The 22,843-nt window shown below is 42.8% G+C and overlaps 2 protein-coding genes across 3 annotated transcripts in view; one reads left to right on the forward strand and one right to left on the reverse strand.

Moving 5' to 3' along the window:
- The window catches only part of RSPO3 (R-spondin 3), a 99,789-nt gene extending 86,317 nt beyond the window's left edge, over positions 1–13,472 (reverse strand). The window contains exon 1 of one of the 2 annotated variants that reach the window (XM_082406273.1): positions 12,813–13,472. In XM_082406273.1, the coding sequence (XP_082262399.1) occupies positions 12,813–12,909 (97 nt within the window). In that variant the 5' untranslated portion in view covers positions 12,910–13,472. The remainder of the gene's footprint in view (positions 1–12,812) is intronic. The other variant, XM_082406272.1, reaches the window with a different exon arrangement.
- Positions 12,085–22,843, forward strand: part of LOC309635275 (uncharacterized protein) — a 114,496-nt gene continuing 103,737 nt past the window's right edge. The window contains exons 1-2 of the mRNA XM_082406302.1: positions 12,085–12,380; positions 20,779–20,833. Of these exons, the coding sequence (XP_082262428.1) occupies positions 20,788–20,833 (46 nt within the window). The 5' untranslated portion in view covers positions 12,085–12,380; positions 20,779–20,787. The remainder of the gene's footprint in view (positions 12,381–20,778; positions 20,834–22,843) is intronic.

The raw sequence follows: 22,843 nt of genomic DNA on the forward strand, positions 1-22,843 counted from the left end.
AGTTTGGGCTAGGAAGGGTAGAGAAAATATCCTGCATTGGAAAATCTTGGCAATTTTCATTTGAAATGTGTTCTTATCTGATGAACGATGGTACTTCTGCCCCAAAGTCTGTGAATTAAGTAGTTTGGTTAAGAAATGATTACACAAAGATTTCTGGGTTTGTAAGCTCTCCATTTGTAGTATGGGCAAGATATTAAGTTCAAAGGCAAACAGTTCATGATGAATTCCTAGAACGTCAATGAGGTGTCCACATGGGTACTGAAAATGGTAGAAGTAGCCTGAAATGGTCTGGACCTACTCTTGCTGGAAATCTCCCTTATTCTATTAGAAATTAAACGTTGAGGTATGGGCACATAATGCTCACAAGTCTGAAAACACACATGAATCAGGGCTGGGCCCTGGAGGCTCAGGGCTAGGTAGAATGGCACATGCTATTGATTGTACTAGGGCCAAGGATGCATCGACATGATCTTGCAAGTCTAATTGGCTTCCAAGGGAATCCCACTGATCTATGTTAAAAGTTTGGATTTACATCAAGCTCTGGACAGAAATGGAATGCTGGATGGATGTCTTAGAAATATGCTATAGGAGAGACTGCCCCTTTTAAATTATACTAGTCTTTGTGGAGAGGGCTAAGAGTTAACATCTTGAGGGTGGCATGAAATGAGTCTGTGAATTGAGGTCAGAGGGGCTAAGGATACCGCCTTCAGGCTTTATTTCTTGTTACCAAACAGTAATGAGGGTCCTGTTAAACTTAGATCAACAAATTGCTCATAAATTGGAAAACAAGACTGAATTCTGTACGAAACAAATCTTCAGCAGCTCAGTATGTGCTCATTTAGTTTGTGGCCAAGCAGCACTTGTCTACATCTTCTGTATTGCATGGCAGGAACTACATGCCATCAAAAGGTAGTGAGTGATACAAGTAAATGCAAGGTCACCGTTTTGCTGCTAAATTTCCAAAAGTTAAGATTCTTCAATTCTTAAATCAGCTCATGGTCAAATTTAAGACCAGATAAAATCAAATATATGATTCCACTAAACTGGTAATATCATATTGATAGCAGATCATTATAACTCTTTGATGTACACAGGGCATGAGGTCAGGGTTTATTTGTCCAGTGTTACCTGGAGATTGCCAGTTGCCACAGAAGGCTGGCCAGAATAAGAATCTGACTGCGTGCCTTTCTGTGGATTTAAAATAAGCAATATCACCCATCCACATGTTTAAACAAAGAGAGTCTAAGGCCACAGGCGTCTAAGGTCTGAGGTCATAGGAGTACTAAAATATACTGACGTCATTCTGAATCATAAGAGAATGGGAAACTTACCACATTAAGGACAGTGGGAACTCTGTGACTTTGTTCAATTAAAGATCCAGCACATGAGGTGACAGAGTAACCTTGCTGGGTATTTGAGGCAGTGTCAATAGTTTCAAAGGTGAACTTTCACTGAGGTTATTAAGCATAGATATATTTGTGCTACTTGAATATTTTCCTATAGAAAGTCTTAACAATCTTCTAATTTCTAGCATATTGAAAACTTAAAATCAAAGCACCGCTTAGTTCTTAATAATTTTGATTTAGCTGCTTACAGCACCATATTTCAAAATGGTATTGTTTTCAGTAAAAGAAATCCTAAGCTTGCTCTTGGCCTTTTCCTAGATCTACAGGATTTAGAGCTCCTGTCCTGTGCAATATACTACTATTTTCTTATTTCCAAATGTTACGTCAGGAATATTATATCTAAATTGACCTTAGGATGTTTACAAAGATCCTTTCCCCCGTCCCTTCCCATCCTAATCAGACACCTCTTGTACAAAGACTCAGACTACATTCTTTGGGTTCTTTTTATCTACTCAGGAAGGGAGGAGGAGAACTTGCAGTGATGACAGCAGGAGTTCTGTATGTGTGCGTCTGCCCTCATGCAGGCAGACAAGGTGGTTTATAAGATGACGGTGATTTGCACTGCGCACGTATACTGGCGACACATTTCCATCTCTTGCATGCTTAGGATGAATAACCTATTGAGGAAAAAAAAAATTGGTGGAAAAGCATTGTTTTCTGGTGGGTTTCCTGCTCTCTGTAACTCATGATTGCTCCCATTCCCTAGGGACAAGTAACTAGGTCTGACCACGGAGCAATGGCTCAAGCGTGCTCTGATGACCCTCCTCCCCAAAAGCCTGGCTTTCCTCAGTCTAATTACTTTTGGCAATTGTGGTTATTGGGATTTGGCCTAGTGACTCACTGGAACCCAAATTCTCCCAAGGAGCCCCCTTAACGAACAGAATTAAGTCTGACAGGAAGCCCAGACGTCCACCTCACTTTTACATGGAGTTTTCCCTGGTTTATGGCAAGGTTTGAACATCGTTCATGGACTAGAAAAGAATAATAAACAAGATTTAATGAAGATAACCACTTAAAGAAGAGCACATTAGGAGAGAAGTAAGAACAGTAAGTTCAAGAATAAACAACCTACTGCAAAACTTAACCCATTAAGATAGAGTTACAACTATGCTATTTATAGTAGTTTTACTGATCACCAGTAGTCAATATAAAGTTAGTCAGTAATTGTAGAAACCATAAAAGAAAAGGATGTTTATTTCTTATCAGAGGCCATTCTCTAACCATTTCATTTTTCCTGAAAACAAAGAGGACTCTAGGGCACCGTCATCTGGTAAGACATGAAAACAGTTGTTTATGATTATGTAGCTTTGAAAAAAAAATTGGGGGTATGGCTGATACCTCATCTTCTATTCACTGCCTCCCTAACCCCTGGTATAGTTCAGCAGCAAGCACCCTCACTCCTGATCGCACCTCTCCTAGCAGCAGGGTTCTTATCTGTGAAAACAGCAGCAGTATCTGCTAAACTCACCATCATGTTCTACTGTGTGCACTCTGCTATGTCTTCTTAGACCCTCTGGCTGAGACAATTCTCAATCAGATGGTCTTGTCTGCACCAGTCAGTGCCACAAGTTAAACAGTACTCAACTGATCAACAATCTGGGGCTATCAGACTGCTTTATATTTTAAACTACTATCTGTTCGAACGACACATATCTCATCTCTTATCATACTCCACACAAGCCTATTTTTTCTGTCGAACTCTCATGAAACTGGCATTGTTTTCAACAGTTGCTTAGCTGTAAGAGTTATCCTTGAATTAAGGATCCAGTGGTACTTCTCAGTCTTGGCTGTACCTTAGAATCACCAGGACTACTTTTGAAAATGCAGATGTTCAGGCCCCATCCCCAGAGATTGCTTCATTTGGTCTAAGATAGAGTCTGGCTTTTTTTTTTTAAGATCCCTAGGTGATTCTAATTGGAAATCAGGGTTGAAAAATCACTGTACCAAGGCCCATAAAGCAAGAATTCGGAGTGGAGGTTACTGTTAATGCTCATAGTAAAAGTAATATAAATAAGAGATTTTATGAAGCACCATAAAGATAACTTTTCTGGACAGCAAAAACTAGCCAGTGAAATATCTATTGTGGTTATAAATTACAGAGAAGGATTTTGATATTTAACTGCAAAATTATAGATTTTGCCCACATTCTCATGCCTTAGTTAGTCTTCTCTTGGAATTGTGCACCATAGATGGGAAGAATAATCTTAGATTATTTCATATAAACTGTGCTATTCTATTGCTTCTAATGAAAAAAAAATCAGCAACTTTCTATGTTTAAAAACCATCAATAGGGCAGGTTTAAGGAAAGAGAGGAAAAAGGACAGAGAAAAGAGAGAGATGTGGGAAGGAGTATTAGAATACCAGAAGCAACCTCTAGAGTAAATGTTTGAAGAAGACTTGTGGTTTGTTAAATGAGGAGGAAGAGATAATGAGAAAAGAGAGTAAAGGAAAGAAAAAGTGGGGTAGCGTTTGAGAAAACACTCCCATGATTGCTTCAAGTACCAATCCCAGTAGTTGAAGTGACATGAAAAAATCAAAGAAGGACATGGGCTTTGGAGTCAGTCCTGGGCTGGAATCCTAGGTCCACCACATCTTTGTTGAATGACCTCAGGCGACTGATATGGGACTACTGGCACCTGCCTTACAAGGTAAGTGTGAGGACTAATTGAGATAATATTTGCAAAAACATCAAGGACAGAGTCTGGCACTCACAGGTGATTAAAACACAGCAGCTATTTAAACGATAATCATTATCACAATACTCACTTTAACATATAAATATAAATGCATATTAAGATAGAATGTATGTGAATATAACAGTGGTTCTGAGAACTGTGGTACCTCTTTCTTATCATCTAAATGTGGCTGATACTGTCTCTTCTTATATGACAGCCTTTGTCGAGATGACTGTGTGTTCACATATGTGAGGTCCCATTGTACCTAACAATGAGAAACTAGCGGCACTTTTTCTTACCAGCTTATCAAGCATATGTTAAGAAAATAGTGTTCTAAAATAAGCATTTCACAAATTCTGTTATTTTATATTGTGTGGTGGTGGTTTGTATTATGTGGTTATAAAATGGGGGCTGCTTTACCACTTACTCTCAGGAATGTGCTTTGTATTGGAGTATAATTATAAATATGCTTACCAGCTAGTTTTCTAAGGACAATTTTTGGGAGTGAATATAGTGCATTGAATTATTATGTATTCATTTTAGAAAGATGTTTTAAGGTGACTAAATGTAATCCCATGCCCCAGCCAAGTGCTCAGAAGAGAAGTAGGAGAACAGACCACTAGAAAGTATAACCTGCTTCCTGATCCAGAAGACCCAACTTGCCTAGAAGAAGCAAGAGAGGGCATGGAACCTGGTTGTTACTGAGGCTAGGCAATTACTCGGTGGGGATGCTGCAGAAGTAGTTCACGTATTATATAGATGGACTGAATTCCTTCAAGTTTCATTCCATCCTGAGAATTTCTTATTTTAAGAGAGCACACTTTGTTGAGAAATCTGCTTGAAAGTAGAATGCTATGAGTAGATGCTAGATCCAAGTGGAACGATATAAAAAATCATTTTTACACCTTAAGGAAACTAATCTTTCCTTACTATAAAGTTTTTCAGGTCTACCTAAGATCCTGTGGCAAAGGAATATCGTTCCACAGGTGATGAGACTTCCAAGTATGACCTTCAAGTGGAAGACTTGGCAACGTAAAATTACCACTCCTGATACCAGTGACCATTTTCTTACGTAGCACAAAAAGGGCTATAAAAATGAGAAACCACAGTTGAAAATGATATATTAGATTCTATAGACAAAGTACCTTAATGTAATTCATCTTATTTTGATACTACCAGTAAAAGTGAGTCTCAATGTCAGCACAGCAAACATTTTAATAACAATAAACAAGAAACTGCCAGATTTTTATCTCATGTATTCAACTATGCCTTTTATGGGAGTAACTCAAAAATGCTTATCTTCAGCTCCTGAAACTCTCTGCAACTTTGATTCAGAGTTCCTAAATGCCCTGCTGGCCCTCAAAGACAGCGCAAAAGGAAAATAAGTTTCCTAACAAATCTGCTTGTCTTACTTTCCTGTTCTTTTTGATTATCTCTAATCAAAAAGATAGACATAATTGTTTTTCACCCAGACATGAGTCCTTATAAGCCAAAGTTTAGTGCCAAGTATGGCTCTCTTCCTCTTTTCCCTTCATATGCACTCTCGTGCTCAATCAGTCACTGTCATAGCACAGGGTCTTATAAGCTTAAACCTGGGCCTTTGTACTTGCCGCTTCCGTCCCATCACAGGGCCACTTCTAAACTCCTGTCATGGTAGGGGAGTTCTGATGCATCTTTCTAGCTGGGATTCCAAACCAGCTCCCTGTGACTCTAAGCCCAAGGACAAAATGGACTTGCCAAAAATGGAGTATGTGGATTTACGCTATGGCTATGGTTTTCAGGCACTAGATATTGCGATGGGTGAGGAATATCATAATTAATTCAGTCTCTATGTTGATAAGTTACTTATTAATCTTTATATGATGGATTTACTTATAATAAGTGAATACTTATATTTGTTTGTATTCTTTTTTTTTTTTTAAGATGACCTCTTTCCTCCTCTGACTCTTTATTTATTTATTTATTTATTTAATAATGGCTGCATCGTGTCTTATTTGCTGCACATGGGATCTTTCGTTGCCGTACACGGGCTCTTCATTGTGGTGCACGGGCTTCTCTAGTTGCGGACTGAGGGCTTAGTTGCCCCGCAGCATGTGGGACCTTAGTTCCCCGACCAGGGATTGAACTGGCATCCCCTGCATTGGAAGGTGGATTCTTAACCACTGGACCACCAGGGAAGTCCCTTTTTGTATTCTTAATCTTCATCCACTAAACTTGGTTGAATAAAACAACTAAGTTTAGAAGAACTAACTCGCTACTCCTGGTTCATGTTCTTATACCAAAAGATTAAAAGTTGAAGAACCTATAAGAATTGCTTAGATCTAAATTTTTAACCAATCACCTCACTTCACAGATGAGGAACTGCAGCTTAGTGTGGTAAAGGGACTTGTCTGGGTTATTCAGATATTACTAGCAGTGCTAGATGTAGAACCCAGGTCTTCTACTTCTTAGCCTACTTTTCTCAACACACACTGGGAATTCTCCTTCAGTGACTTCTTAGGTCTCAGTCTGTACCATGATTTTATGATGTTTGCTGCTATCCATCAAATTCTTAAAGGTCAGATGGAAACCTAATAAGGTAGTATTTTGAAGACTGGGTTAGATACTTGCATAAGGCATAAAGCATAAAAGCAGTTAAAGGCCATTAAATATGTATTTAATTGGGCAATCATCTCCTTTAGTACCATTGAATTTTCCCTAAAAACTTCCAGAACAGTTTTAGTGACAGCAGATGGTAACTAGACCTAGTTACCTAGGTTACCCAGTTACCTAGTTACCTCGCCAAGAATATAAATAAGGCAGAAATATTATCAGAGAAGAGGCACCTGCAGCCATGTTTTTTTTTAAATGAGTTTTTGAAATTATTCAAACTTTTTATATGTAAAAAGAATTCAGGTATTTTGCCTAAAAGTTGCATGTTGTTGAAACATCTTTGGAGCAGAAGATGGGATTTCTTAGCACTCAATGGCATCCTCAGCACCCTGACAATCCTTGAGAATGGAACATTCCATTCTTTTCAGCATTGCTGGTTAAGTACTTTAGTCGGAATGCTAGTAATAGTCCTGAATGGAAAGATCTGATGGACAGAATTAAACAAATAGAAAAAATGGGCAGCGTCTTTTACAGATGTGTATTTTATACTTTACATGTTTTGTTAAGGTATAACTGCAAAGCATTTCAAATTTACTAGGTTGGCCAACAAACGGTAAATTTTAAGATAATCGAATCATTTTAAACCTTAAGAAAAAATTCACAGTCAAGAAAGCAACCCACGTTTTTCCTCAAAATCAAAAGCAAGGCAAAAAATATCTATATAACTTATGATGCGACACTTTTTCAAATGATCATTCTCAAAAGAATGCCAGTGTATGATGCACGGTTCAGAGAAGAAATAGTCTTAACCAAGTAAAACATATAATTTCAACACACTGTCTTACATGATCCTTACCATGCTCTCAAAACTGAATGATGTTTTCCTAATGGTAACCAAAGTTGATTCTTACATTTCATGAAACATAATACCCACTCTGATGGCATTTCAAGAATTCACTGCTTGGAAAAGGATGTTTTGGGGGCTGGGGAGAGTGAATAGTGAGGAAGTGGGAAGAGAGGTCAGGACAACGTCCAAAATGAAACATTTGGATAGAGATAAAGAGGGGAAAGATGATTTAGAAAACTGCTGTATGTGGAATAGTTTTATTTTTTGATAGTTCATTCTTATAATTGCAGAGGGATCATGTGGTCTTAACTCTACAAAGGTTTCTGACAACACACAGTATTCTATCAATAATATATAGAATTCAAAAGAACTATTGCATTTTTTAAAAAAGATTAACCATTTAACTAGAAAATATTTGAGATACTCCGTAGCAATCTGGAGATCTCTGTCCAGATTAAAACAGACTAAAACGATCAGATGACTAATACACTTGTTTTGTAGTAGTGTGGCAAGAGTTTCCCCATAATAACTTGAAAATCAAATTTAACTACATGCTGTAATTTCCCATTCATCACTTTCTGGGGAACTAATTTGTAGAATATTAAATTCCAGGAAATATTTAATGGAGAAATGATTCAACAAAACTTATCTACTTGCAAGTTAAAATACCGTTCATATTTCATCCTTAAAAATATTGAAGTAATGCCATTAAATCAATTTTATGCTTATTATATTCTCAATTACTTTACATAGAATAACTTGGGACTAAAAAGACAATATTCAAAAATTATCATCCTTAATGTTCTTAATAAAATCCTTTTATTGAAGTAATAAAGAATTAAAATAGTATAACAAAGAGATACTTTAAGAAACAATTTTGATAGTGTAATGATGATTAAATTAGAATTCACAAAAATAAGTGTCTTTTGTTTATATTTAGATGTTGCCATTAATGCCTAAGAGTTTGAATTTGGGGCTTGGATTCATACAGATATCACATGATATGTTGCAGAATATACTTTCTCTAGCAAATTTTACTCATATCTTCATCTATTAAACAGTGTTTCACTCAAAAACAAGGTAGACTGGTGACAAAAGTAGACAGGTGAAAAAATGCGTTGTAGCCAATATCCAAACTATACATTTTCATTCAAAATTAATATGACAAAATGCATAATAGAATGAAAGATTTTTCTGTCTTGTAGTTAACCTATTATTTTCCAGGTTAGCTGTGTAATCATCAAGAGTGTATCAGAATCTCAAAGAATGGCTTAACATCCAAAATGGTATCATGAGCAATGACCACTGTATTCCAGTAAATCGGTTTTCATTTTATCACCATTAAAATGATTTCTCTTATGTTCTTACTCCTTTATTTCAAACATCTTTATGAAAGATTTTTAAAAGTTTTATAGATTGTGCAATGAGTGCTTGGTAATTATTATGCCTACAATGGCTTTTCAAAAGCTGGATCTATCTGGAATCTAAGCAATTAAAAACCAATTAATAGATGGCATCAAATAAAAAGGGTACTACAGTGGCATCTGATGTTTCTCACAATAGTCTTCTGGCATAATATGATCCTACAATGTCTTCTTAATAACTAAATAATATTATATTTAGCAAGCTTCATTATCACTATCAGGTATTTAACTCTTTGACATTGGTCATTAATGTATAATACATATAAATATCGTTCAAAAATTTCCAATTAGAACAGCTTATTCTACAAACATAGGATAAATGGTGGTTTTGAGACCATCAGATTTATTATTTAACACGCCTGACATCTTCTCTCTGACGTGGGCCAACATATGGCATAAATAGCAGGAGATAAGTTCCATTTAGTAGCTGTATGGCTTTGTATAGGTTACTTAGCCTCTGTTTTTTGGGTTCTTTCCCTGTAAAATGGGGATATTAATACCTGCTTCTATACTTCAAGTGGCTATTTAGGGACCCAAGTGAATAACTCAAGTGAAAGTGTGGTGCAATTGTACGGTACTGCGGTTATTATGGCACATATAAGCTTTACTTTTATTAGCAGATAAGCTAGAATTCAGCAGCTGATTGTACCAAGCAGCAAAGGCTGAGCTGGAAATGAGTTCAAAACTCCATTCAGGATTCTTTATTTCACATCCTCTGAAAACATTTCTGGTTGAGGATTTTTGAATAAGGATTGCATTTCATTTTTATCTTGAGTAAATTCAACTTAGTCAACTCTAGGAGCTGTATATGAATCCAAGCAGGTAAAAAAGTTATTGAGTATTTATTCATCCATAACATAATAGATATTTTTTTAAAGTACAAAACTCCTGTTTAAAATGTTATTTTTTCTATAAGAGGAAACAGGATCACTAGTTTGCAACAAAGTAGAGATAAATGGAATAGCAGTTCCTTGAGGGAAACAGGAGATTACTGATATAGATAGCTGTATCTGCTTTATCTGCGGATTAGCCATGGTTCCTTAGACTTGATAATATTTAACACTGCAAATGAACATGTTTTTGCAAGAAACTTTTCTACCAAAACATTCAAGAGACCACTTTAAAAACTCTGAAAAATAGTTCTTACACCCCAAATTTCTATCATTAGTTAAGATTTAAAAGTTTAGGAGAGTGAAGATATTTATCTATAGGCCAAGAGGTTAAATACTTTAATTGTCTCTTGAAGCAAAAATAGGAAAGACCGTTTCTTTCTAGAATACCTTTGACTACTACCTTATTTTTCATTTAAACAACTTTTTCCCAGTCCCTATTTGAGAAAACGTTTTTTTCAGAGATTTCCAAAGAAACGAGTTTGTACACCTGCAATTTGACCTTGATTTTCTGGACCTTACCCTCTACTCCTTCCCCATTCTAAAAAAACCAAAACCTAACAAACAAACAAGAACAAACCCCATGCTGCACCTGCCAAGAGAGTCTCCTCTGTCTCCTCGGAGAACGCAAGGGGTCGCCCCTCTCCCAGGGTTGCATCAGCAAACCCCAGGAGCAAAGGCAGACTCAAGTGTGAAGGAGCAAGGAGCATCCCCTGCTAGGGGAGCTCTCTCCCGGCCCCACACCCACAGAACAATCGGAATTTCAACACAATTCCACCCACTCCCTTTCTCATCCCCACTACACAACAAGAGGGCGCCTTTGACTTGGCCTTGAGAAGATTAAGGCAGATCAAAAAGCAGCTCGCCTTTGGACTCTGTAAATCCTCTCTAATCGGAGCCTAGGGGTGCTCCATCCCCCCTCTGCTCCCAGAAGACTTGGGGCAGGACCACTGGGCAGCTTCCTGCACCGCTGTCCTTGCTGGGGGGAAGTGAGAACGAATGGATGGCCAGCTTTCTTTCCGGTGTCTTCCATCAGAAACAGGGGCCCCCAAACTGCAATCGGAGACCACTCTGACACTCAGGACCCCGTCCCTCCCCTGCGATTGTGTGGCTCCTGGCCCCGGGGTCCTCAGTGGGGTGAAGGAGGGTGTGGGCCATGGGCACCGGGTGGGCACTGGCTGGAAGAGGGATGGAAAGCAGGAGGCTGCGCTTGTGCCCAGCATGCCTCTCTCTCCCCACCGACCTGCGATTCAGTTCCCCTGGCCGGACTCTGCGAGAAGGGGACCTGGGGACCGCCAGAAGCGAGGGCAAGTCTCGAGCTCTAAGCCACTTCTTTTGGGAGGCGGCCGCAAGTCTCGAGTGAAAGGGTGAGTGGAGGAGTTTCGAAGAATACAACCATCCAGAGGCCAAGCATAATAAATCGGATGCCCCGACGTGCTTAGATTAGGCCCTCCTGCCCCCCGCTACGCGATCCTAGAGGCGCTGAGGCCGGGCGGGAGCCCCTGGCGCTTTGGTACAGCGTTTCTTAGAAGCAGTTTTCAGGTGAATCAAACCTTGTCTGCCCTAGGCAAGCGGCACAAAGGGAGCTTTCAGGGGTCCCTCACGTCCAGAGACAGGGCACAAACTGTGGCGGAGAAGCGATTTCTAAAATCTCCATCTCACACAAGACTGTGCTGTGTCCTCTGCGCTGTACCCGAGCTTGCCCCCAGGGGCTTCGCGGGCCAGCGATCCGAGGTGGCTCTGCGCGCGGGACCAGGCGCCGCCAAGCGTCATTGGCTCCTGGGCGGCGGAGGTCCGAGTCGGTCAAGGCAATAGCATCGCTCTCTGCGCCCCGGGAAGTTTTCTCCCTCCCAGTCCCCGCCAGCGACCCCACGCTGGAGCCAGGGTCGCCCTCGGTTCTATCTGCGAAGGAACTCCCCACGCCTGCACATACGCCGGAGCGGAGCGGCCAGCGCGCCGGGCTACCCAGGGGCAGGGAGAGGTGCCTTTCTCGGGTCTGTCTCCTCATCTACGGGAGACGCCACCTTGAAACAGACCAACCCGGGTTGAGGGTGCCCTGGTGGGGGGGCGGTGCCCGTTTCATCCCAGCTAGGGCACTGTCCTAGGAAGTCTTCACAAGCCAACCATCCAAGTAACTGGGATCGGGATAAGGGGCAGCAAGGAGGCGAGCCTGAGTCTTTAGGGGAACCCCACCCCTCAGTGTGTGTGTCTGCCCCAGGGGACCCACTTGAAAGGGTCTGAGACGGTAAAAGCGCTCACGCGTGACAGGCAAGATTGTAACTGGAAACCTGGCACCTCCAGCTCCCAGCGGCCGGTTCGGCAGCCCTCACATCCCCCGTACTGGGACGCCGAGCGTCTCCTTAAGCGCGCAGGCACGCGAACCCCGAGCGCCCCGCGCGCCCTTCGGTTCCACTCGTGCGTGGCTGGGGGTAGAGCGGCCGCGCAGGCGCTCGCTCGCCATTTCCCGAGGGGCGGGAGAGTTCCTCGCGACCCCAGCGCCGCGGGAGGACCCTGCGAGGTCTCCCCAAGCGAGGCGGCGACGCAAGGTGAGCGGGCGCCGCGGCCGCGCCTTCCCCGGCGGGAACTCAGTGGTCAGGGGCGTCCAGCCGTCCGGGCGTCCGTGATGCCTGGGGGCTCGAGGCCCCCGTCCAAGTCTCGGGAGGAAAGCACAAATCCCTCGAGCTAGTCTAACGAAGGGCCGAACTTTTCCGCGAACCTGAAATTATGAGGGTGCGGGAGCCACCTTAGCGCCGGGTCCGCCGGACTCTGGCACCCAGAAGGATGCGGGGGAAGAGAGGGGCGCGGAGAGAAAGGCGTGAAAGACGCCAACACAGGAGCCTAAACTGTTACCTCCTCTCGAGGCGTGGGGTGCTGGGTGGGAGGACCGCTGCCTCTGGGAGCCGACTCAGGACAGGCAAAGCGACCCGACAGGTGAACGCGGCGGGAGGGAGCAAATGCGTAAAAAAGCCTGCACTTACTTCTTCGCTGGCGCCTTCCCCGGGAGGCGTTTTGGCTGCCGATGTATTCCAAAAAGTTCAAAATGATAAAAAAACAAGAAATCAGTCGCAAGTGCATAGTAACCCAGTAATATTTCCCTTCCTTTTCTCCTTTTTCTTTTGATTGTTAATTAATATTGAATGTTTTAGAAATACACGTAGGTGTTAGGCGTATATGGAGAGCAAGAGAGAATCCAAGCAGCGGACTCCTCCACTCAGATCCGATAGGCGAGCTGGGATGGCAAACGAAGCGGGTCGGGTGGTCAGGGAAACCAACTACTGTACTTTCAAACTGTCCGAGCCCTGAGCTGCGGGGGCTCCCGTACGGTGGCTGTCAGTGCCGCAAGTGAGGGTTCCAGAAGCAGCGAGCGGCCTCGCCAGGGCGGCCGCAGGTAGCATGGTGCGCGGCGGCGGCGGCCGCGGGCGGGATCCGGGTGGGCGGTGGCGACGGTGGCGGCCCCTTGGGCTTAGAGGTTGCTGCGGCAGCGGCGGGGGCCCCGGGAGCGGAGGGGAGCGGGCGCCGTCAGCACCGCGGCCATGGCCAAGGGGCGGCGGAGAGACCCCGAGCTGCTTCTGCTGTTCGCGAGCAGGAGCCGCTCCAGTGGTGGAGGGAGGGCGAGAGGGTGGGTGGGAGGGACGGGGCGAGGGAGGGGGGAGGGGAGGGGGATGGCTGCTGGGGGCGGGGGGAGCTCGGGGGCGGGGAAGGAAACTGCTGGAGCAACAACCCTGAGCGACCTCAATAACTTTCAATTTCAAGAGGGAAAGAGGGAGCTGGAAAAGTACAGGCGTCGCGATTTGGCAGAGGGACGGGAAGAGGCGCCTAAGGGGTCCCAGGTCTGCGGCGGAGCATCTCTGGACACTGCAAAGAAGGCGGGAGAACAGGAGCCGGAGGGAGTGGGGGGAGGCACTGCGTGCCCAGAAGAGCCCCTCTTCAGAAGGGTCGCGGTCGCGGGGAGAGGCGGGCGCGCTCGGGCTGAGACCGTGGAGGTGGACGGTCCAGCGGCCGCGAGACTCCCCCCTCCCCGCCCCCGACGCCGGCCGGTCTCAACCGCCTCAGGCTGGGCGCACCCCGCTCCCGGGGGCCCGCGTCCCGGCTCCCTCGCGCCTCCACTCCCGGCGCCGGCGCGCAACCACTGCCCCAGGGAAGCTCGCTTCTCGCCCCCTTGGCAGATTGCTGCAGGGTTTCTGGCTGCGGACTCCTTCCCAGCTTTCTTGAGCCCCTCCTCTGTTGCTTTTCTCCTTTCCTTTCTTTCTTTCAGCAGAAGTAGCTGCAGCTGGGCGCCGGGCGGGTGGTCCGGGGGAAGCTCAGTGGGCACTGGTGGTCAGGTCGGCCGCCCGTTACCTGCCCGGAGCGGGTAGGACTCAGAGGTGTGTGCGCTCACACACCTTTGGAAATCCAACTGTGCTGCGACTTTCTCCCAAACGGAGTCTTTGCTGAGCCTCTGGAAGATTCCTCCTCCCCTCAGGCAGTTCCCTCCGCAGTCTGCTTGCCCTCGCCCAGCGCCGCTCTCTCTCTCTCTCTCACTCTCCGTCTCTCAAATCTTCTCGAGATCTCTTGTGCAATTTGGTTTCTCATCTGGGGGACTGGGAATGAGATTTGGAAAGATTTTTCCCGGCTTGGGGAGGAGAGGAGAGGGTCCACTACTTCCTTCTGTTCCAAGTTCAGGTAGGGGCCCTTGGCAGCGAAAAATAAGGTTCGTTGGTCCACCCCGGGGTGGGAAAGCCGAGGGCCGGCCCTTCAGAGCGGGGTACACACCCTGGCTCTTATTAGTCGGTGGTAGCTTCCCACCTCTTTTCGCCAGTAGCACAAGTCGAAGAGCTTCCAGTAGTTTCTGAAGAAGTATTTAGTTGAAAGTCACAAGCCCCCAAAGTGATTTTTAACGTAAATCTGTCCTATGTGTTCTATTACACAGACTGTCGCAAGGACTGCACTCTACAGCATTACAGTTTTACACAGCCCCAGACTTCTGAGAGGTGGCTTTGAAAAAAGTCCCTGATTCAAAGACACCTTGCTAATTCTTATGCTCAAATAATTTAGGTTTAGAAAATAGCTAAAGCCTTGCAGGAACAATTAAGATTTGTATTTCTCTCTCTTTTATCTATTTGTAACCCCTATTACCGGATTGCCTTAATTTCTGTGTTGATAAATGAGAGGAGAGAAAAAGGTGATTGCGTCTAGCCATTCCATTTTCAAGCTTGCAGTGCTTCAAATTGTTGTGTCTGTGAAGACGTCAATGGTGTAGCTGTTATACATCCCAAAAGTGAGGATTGAGGAGGTGAAATGGCCTGGAAGCAAAAGGAAGGGAACATGAAATAGGCACTCCTGTCAAAGTGCTAAAAATTAGAATCTGAGAGACTGGGTCTTCCCATATGAATTCCTTAATTAAATATCATTTATTACTTTGTATACCTGTATTGGAATTTTGGAGGCAGGAATAGTTTTCTTTAGGTTCTTTATTATGGGGAAGACAACAACCCATCAAGATTATGATTTGGGGCTTAATTAAAAATTCCCATTTGCAAGCTTTGTGTTTCTGTGGTGGAACTGTATTTTCCATACATCACACACACACTCCCTTCCTTTATCTGTTGCATAATGTCCAGTTGAGAATGACCGAGTTTATTACTTTGAACCAGAGAAGTTGCAGACAACAGGACAATTCCAATAATGATTATCCAAAAAAGAAGCTACTCTACTTTTCTATGCCCGTCTCAGTCAGCTTTGCTTTCCTTCTTAATACCTCAGATCCTGAATATCTGCACCATAAAACGTGGGGGATTTAAAGGCTGTGGGAGGCTCCCTTTGAAAAGGACTCCAGAGACGGCCTTTCTAATCCTGGATACTTGAGCCGGATGGGATGAGATTGCAAAAGGGGATGTAAAAAAGCAATTTGGTGAACAAGTTCAGGGAAATAAACACGAAGAAAGAATTTACTTTTTTCACTGTGTGTTGTGCAGACATATGTTAGTTTGGATGAGGACAGGAATGGGCGTGTAAATAAATAAACACACACAGTGAGAAGCTGCAGTTCTTGAGCCATCCCAGAAAAGAACTAGATGCAGTGGGCAGGAAAAGCTTGTCAAGGAATAAGTGCTGCTCTGAGGAAACATAAGGAAAACATTAAATAAACGGCGAGTGTATTCTTTCTCTCTTGACACTATGCTTTAGAATAACTTTTTCCTGATCCATGTTACTGTTCTATTAAATGTGTATTTACTTGCCTGGCTGAGCCTTGCGTCCCTCGACTGTCCTTGCAGCTTATGGAAAGCTTGCCATGGCCTATTTTGTGCAACATAGCACTTTTTTTTTTTTTTTTTTTTTTTTAAATCAAGAAAACAGCGCTCACAGAAGCCTGTGGCTGCCAATGAATTCCAGGGCCCAAGCCTAAAGCAAGTTAAAAACCATAGGCTCAGCATAGAAGTCAACATTTGCTTGCTATTTTTCTCCAGAAAACATCAAAGTCCCAGGGAGTTTAGATAACCAGGAGTTTGAGTCGGGCCAGGAGAATAGAATAGTTTTGGACAAAGATAGAGGGTTAAACACATCCAGACTAGTTACGGCAACTTCTCATCTCTCCTTTTTCTACCTCCCCCACCAGGCAGTGACAACAGTAACAAGTTATTTTTGTCACTTGCAGCAGTGGCACTTTAAGGAAAGAAAATGATTGTCATATTGTTGAATCCATACTGCAAATATGTGAGAGGGGGCTGTGCTCCAGAAAGAGAGAGCAAGCCCAATAGTTTGGAATGGTACATAACTGGTAGTGATGAGAGATGTTTGGCAAAGTTCGGGCTGACATCAGTCATTATACCACAGAGCTAACATGCAGATCCTGAAAATGCTCAACTCTCCAGTTACTCAGATCCGGAGGCATATGAGTGAGTAAGTCAAGCAGGGTCCTCCGGGTGGTGTCTGTGTAACTGATGCAGCTAGAAGTCATCCCTGAAATAGAGAGCAGACAGCAGTATTTAAAAGCCATTGAAATGAGTAGATGAAGGAAACTACTATTTTTAGAGAGAGAAATAAAGGAGACAGAATTATTATAGCAATTTTAAAAATGACTAAATGGTTATATAGCACTAAGAACATGAGAAAATCAAGACCCATGATGAATTACTTTCTGTCAACAAGAAAGAATGTTCTTCCTCCCAGATGAAGTTATGGGACACTTATAAAATTGTGGTGAGCACTGGCTGGTGTGCCTATTTTTAAAAACTTTCACGAATCAGTTCTTTGCTGGGCTCATTTAAAAAGTGAGTATCTGGTAGTACTTAAGATAAATTATTTACTACCTCAGAAAATTTTGTTTGACTACAGAGTTTTAACAGAAAGAGGCTGTGTGTTGTGGTAAGAAGGGCAAGAAATCTAGGGATCAAGGTGAGTCCTTGTTCTGAATTTATTGTTGTGTTTCAGCTTTCTTTATCTGAAAAATGAGGGAATTCAAGTAAATCATCTCCAAAGTCCTTTCAGCTCTGAAAATAATGGCAATATATCCAAAAAAGAAAGACAGACTTGTAACTGCAAATGTCAACGCTATTTCTAGTTATGTGACATCACATCTTTCACTTACGGAATTATGTTTAACTGAATAGGTCCAGATTTAGAAATCTGCCTGTAAACGCGTTGATTTTCTGGAAATGCCTAAACCCTTACAAGAATCCTAGATGACGCTGGCCTGGCAAATTAGGTCCAGGACTAGTTTAATCTGTCTAGATGTCTCTAGACTTTGGGACAAGGAAGAACACATTTTAAACCTCGGATTCTGGGCAGACGCCCATAAAGATTAGGGAAAAGGACTTTTGCACCTCATGGAGATACTACTCAATCTCCTTTTGTTTTTAGGAATTGTAAGTGAGGAAGGAACATGGATTTTACTGAGTGCAGCCTTTCCTTTTTATTCTGTGTTAGTCCTTTCTTTTTCCTACTCATATCTTTGGATGAGGACTGATATCCATGTCTCCTTTGTCCCAGGAAACGCTTCAGAAAGTCAACAGTGAAGCTTGAGTGGCTGTGGTCACAGACTTAGGCTGAAGGATTACTGTCGTCGACGACATACAAGTCCGATAAGATGTCGTGGGCAAGGCTACATGAGGGATAATTTTATTGAGCAACTTTTTTGCAGTTGCTCTTGCATGTGTTATCTCAAAACAGCCTCAAAACACATTGTTTCCTAGATGAGACAACGTAAGCCAGAGAGATAAAGTTGCTTGCCTAAATTTATATAGAAACTATTCTGGTTATATTACCCCAACATCTATTTTCTCTGCCTTCCCTGACCCCCAGGATGTTGATTTCTATGGACAAATCCCCAGAGCTTTCTTCCTCTGATTCCTGGTTGAGTTCAGTCAGTGAGGGCACCAGCAGGAGATCAGAGTATGGGAGGAAAGAGCGATTCTGCTCCCTCCCTTCTTCGGCATCATTCTGGAAATGGCTGTATCCCTAGGGGTGACCACAGCTCCGTCAAGCAGCCCCTTATCTGTGGCCCTAGTTTTTAACCAGATTTCAATAACACCATTGACTCTCCCTGCCTCTTTACCTAGGAGTGGAAATGGCTAGTTCCTGGGTGCCTTAACATCTCCTATTGTTTCCCTTCACTTTGTGCTATTACAAATAGTCCTTTTTAAAAGTATCTTCCAAAAATTCTTGCGGGGTCCTGAAGTGACACATAAGTGTCAGAGCTGGGTCTTGAAACAAGGTCATCTGACTTAAAGCCAGTGCTTTTTCTACCATGTCGTCTGGCCTTTCCAGAGGAATGCACTCTGATTAAAACTGAGTTGGGTGAAGGGGAGGGAAATAGAGGAGGCTGCAGGGTTACAAGCCAGGAAGGCTTCGCAAGTAAAGAAGCAGGCATACAGCAGACATCAGAGCATGGCTGTGGGCTAAACCAGAGGGAAAAACTAGAATCAGAATGGCAAGGAGCAAAGCGAAGTTCATGTTCAAAATTGTAGCCAGGCATCAGCAACAAGGTGATACATAGGAAGGGAAGGAGCAAGGTAATCAGGATACAGCAGTAGCAAAAGATAATGTTGATTTTAAGGCTGTTTTGAATAAGTCATTTTTTATATTTATTTTTTCCTGCTAAGTCTAAAACCAGTCTTTTACAATCCATAGGTGAGTGAGGGTACTTTATTGGAAAGGGTAGTGAAGGGTGGCAGCTAAGGTAAATCAGTCATCCCTTCATTCCACAAATGTATATTGATGGTGCCTGCTATGAGTGACTCTGGGCTGGACAAAGAAGCAGAGACTTATGCACGGTCTTTAAGACAAGAATATGGAAGGGATGACTTTATAGGTTGTATTGGTGCTCTGGTTAAAAACAATGTTATGGTTTATGACAGAAATAAAATGGCATGTAGAGGCATAAAAGGGCATGTTCAACAACAAGCTTTAAGGAAACATTCATCAAAGCAACTCTATTAAAGAACAAAACAAAACAAAAACAACCTCTCTCTAGCTATATATTTACCTATCATTTATGGTTTACATTTGTTGTTACCAATGCATTTGGGTGGCTACTTTTGGTCAGCTGGTTACCCTTATTTCAGCATTCACTGGACATGTGGCAAGCACCACGCTAGGCTCCAGGGATACAAAACTATGAGGACTAGGGCCTTGCCCTCCAGTAGAACACCCTCAGTGAGGGAGACAGCCACATAAACCATTAAAGCTTCCACGAGATAAATGCTATGTGATAAGGCTGGTGGTATGTTGTGGGAAGAGAAAAAAGGAACAATGCTTTGGGGAAAGGGGGGGGGAGATAAACTCTGTGTCTAAGACGGGCAGCATTTAAAGGACTAATGGTGAGTCTTAAAATGCGGATAAGGAGGGATTCCTTCCCTTGCTTAGACTGGCCCTAATTCCAAGGTGGAAGGATAAGCTCTCCTTCTATCTTGTTTTGTGAAGGTCGGTGGTCAAGGTTGGCTGCCTGCTTGCTAGGGAGGCAGCCATGCTCCTGGAGTGGTATCAGGCCTCCTCCTCCTCCGGCAATTCAATGTGGCTCAATATTGACTACGTGGGAGTGTTGTTAATGGCTGATACCTATGCAGGGGTCTTTGTGGGTTAATGATTTGACCAGTTTACTGTAGCTGCACTGTGGGTGGATTCCTCTCATGGGAGAAAAATGACATGTCATTTCTCCAATTTCTTCTAAGTGTTTGAGTATATTTAGAGTAAGCAACAAAAAACTGAAGGTCAGCCTTCCTAGGTGTCTGGCAGCTCTCATTCTCCCACCCTAGCCCCAGCGCTCCACCATCCGCTACACATTCTGGTATTTCTTTGCAACATGTTCTCCCAGACAGGGTTTTGGTCACCCAATCTTACCCAAACGTCCCCTGCTGAGTCTCGTCCATCGGGCAATCTAGCCCTCCCCGCTTTAGAAGCGCCCTACTCTGAAACCTAACCCTAGCTCACACGTTAGTGATGGCAGGGGTCCCCAACTGTGGCCTGTTAGGTACCGGCCGCACAGCAGGAGGTGAGTAGCAGGAGGTGAGTCAGGGCGAGCAAGCAAAGCTTCACCTGCCGCTCCGCATCGCTCTCACTGCTGGCTGAACCATGCTCCCCCCGCTGCGACCGTGGAAAACTTGTCTTCCACCAAACTGGTCCCTGGTGCCAAAAAGCTTGGGGACCGCTGTAAAGGATTAGCTTAGCTCTGCCATTCTTTCTTTCTTCTCTACCCTCACATAAACCTTTCTTTCTAGAAACATATTTTGATTTTGATTTCATGTTGGCCTGGGTGGTATGCCCCAGATGTAGGGAAGATGTAAGGCTACTTTTTCTCTATGTGGGCATATGACTGTACATATTTTTCATCTGTCTAGTCCCATTGCTGAAATTGTTCACATGTATACTACTTGAAATCATCATAATTAAAAATTTATTTAAATGCAATATTCCCAAGAAAGTTAAGAATGAGTGAATTATTTTAATTAGATTGTTTTTTCTTAACAGATCTCTGACATGTGGCAAGGGAAGAAGGTCCAACATGTGCAGGGCATTATGAAACGTGAGTATGTGGAGACTTGTGTTGAATAAGGACGCTCAGTGACTATGGGAGGTTGAAAAGTAAGGGCAGAAACAGAAGCTGAAAGAAAAAGCAGCAGAAGGGGCGGTGTGACTGTTTCAAGGATGAACTTAGTTTTCTAGGGGTGACCCAATGAAGCATTAACAAAAATGTAAGTTAGACACCTTATTGCAATTCCCTTACCATAGGAGGAGATTATGGCAAAGATTGAACAATGGATTGTTCTGAAAGTAATTTAAAATTCCCTGATACAGCTTCACCTGAGAGTAGGCATGTCCTATGACTTAGGAAAGAAGAAAAATTGTACAGAAAGTGCTCTGAAGATTGAAAATAGATGAGTATATACTCTTGAACACAAAAAGGTGAGGCAAAACATACTATGCCATTTTTACGTTTTATCCATTTTCTTTTAAAAATTAATTGTTATCAAAATTGCTGCTATTGTTGATACTTTTTAGTGAGAATTAAATGAAAGGATTTTCTCTGATATGAATAACTTATAAATGCTTAACTGGGGGAACCCTCAATGACAACATAGATATTTCTGATTGTATACTAGGACCCATGCTACATTTTAAATAAAGACTGTACCAGCTAATGAAAAACATTTTAATTTATAGCCCTGAAGTTTAATATTCTACATTGCTTAATTTGAAGATACCAATTTTGAAAATGTTAAGCACATGAATTTTTCATTCTCTTGAAAATTATGTTGCCCTGCGGCTACTGTATCTATTGAATCAAGGCCATTTATTATTTGTGGGTTAGGGCAGATATCACCTAGACCACAATTTCATTGTTCTGCTTTGAGTCTCAATGTTGCCTTTCTTGAATTCCCAGTAATATTCACCTTGCCATAGATTTTTTGAGAGTCAAGATATTTCTATACTTTAAAACTTCCCTTTATGTATACAAGCAAGGTTGGAGATCCAAATATAGAGTTCCACTGAAAGTCACAGTGTAGTCACTAAAGATTTCCCTGTCAGAAGGAAGAGGACGTGGAGAATTCTTCTGGAACAGGAAGAAATACAGTAGGAGAGTAAGACAAAGAAGTCACAGTCTAGTCTCCTCTTGACAGGCAATCATTCATGTCTGTTTTCATATAGGAGGGATACAATTGTTACGGATATTTAGGGCCTTGTGTTAAAAGTTCATAAGGAACTTATAATCAAAGATCAGAGAATGAACTAAAATTCCTCCCTATACTGGTGGGACCTAACATAATAGTTCAAGGACAGACCTTCTTGGGGGCCGGAGACATCTTATACAGCAGTCAAGTATGGGTTGAAAGTGACCACAGGAGTTTTCCTATAATAATTATAATGCCAGCCCTGGCATGGCTTCATGTGGTAGCCACGTGAACATTCAGCAAATAGTCTTATCTCCCTTTGCTATGCTTTCTAGACATGTACAGAGATTTCATATCCCTCGCCCTCCCTCCCTTTAAAGTTAGGCATAGAATGTATACGTGGAAAGAAATGAGAGTAGAAGTGACACTAAGTCACTTCAAGATAAAAGCTTTAAGAACCAGAGTCAGGTTTACCACATTTTCTTTCTAGTGCTGTGATGTTCATGGAAGCACAGGACAAAATGAAACCTTCTTCAGACTAGGTCCCTGGGGGACTATGGTGAACAGCCCTCTCATTCCATACGCGCTGCTGACTCTGTTGGACATACGGCATGAGTAAGAAATACAGCTTTGTAGTTATTGGGCTACTGAGATTTCCCTTAAGTCAGATTCTGATTCCTTCAGTCAATATAGGTCCGAGCATATGTCAGTCAAGATAAGTGTGCAGAAGGAGAATAAATAAGAGAATTAAAATAGACAATTTCCATCATAATAAAAATAATGGATAATTTACAGGGTAAGATTCAATAGGTTCTTACTGATAATGGGCAAAATCGACAGAAAGATGGCACAGTTGAATCCCCTGGAGTAAGATATGTTTGCTATTGATGAATTAATATATATGTGTTTTAGAGAACTTGAAG

Source organism: Balaenoptera borealis (assembly GCF_965194805.1).
Source record: "Balaenoptera borealis genome assembly, chromosome: 9".
Lineage (NCBI taxonomy): Eukaryota > Metazoa > Chordata > Mammalia > Artiodactyla > Balaenopteridae > Balaenoptera > Balaenoptera borealis.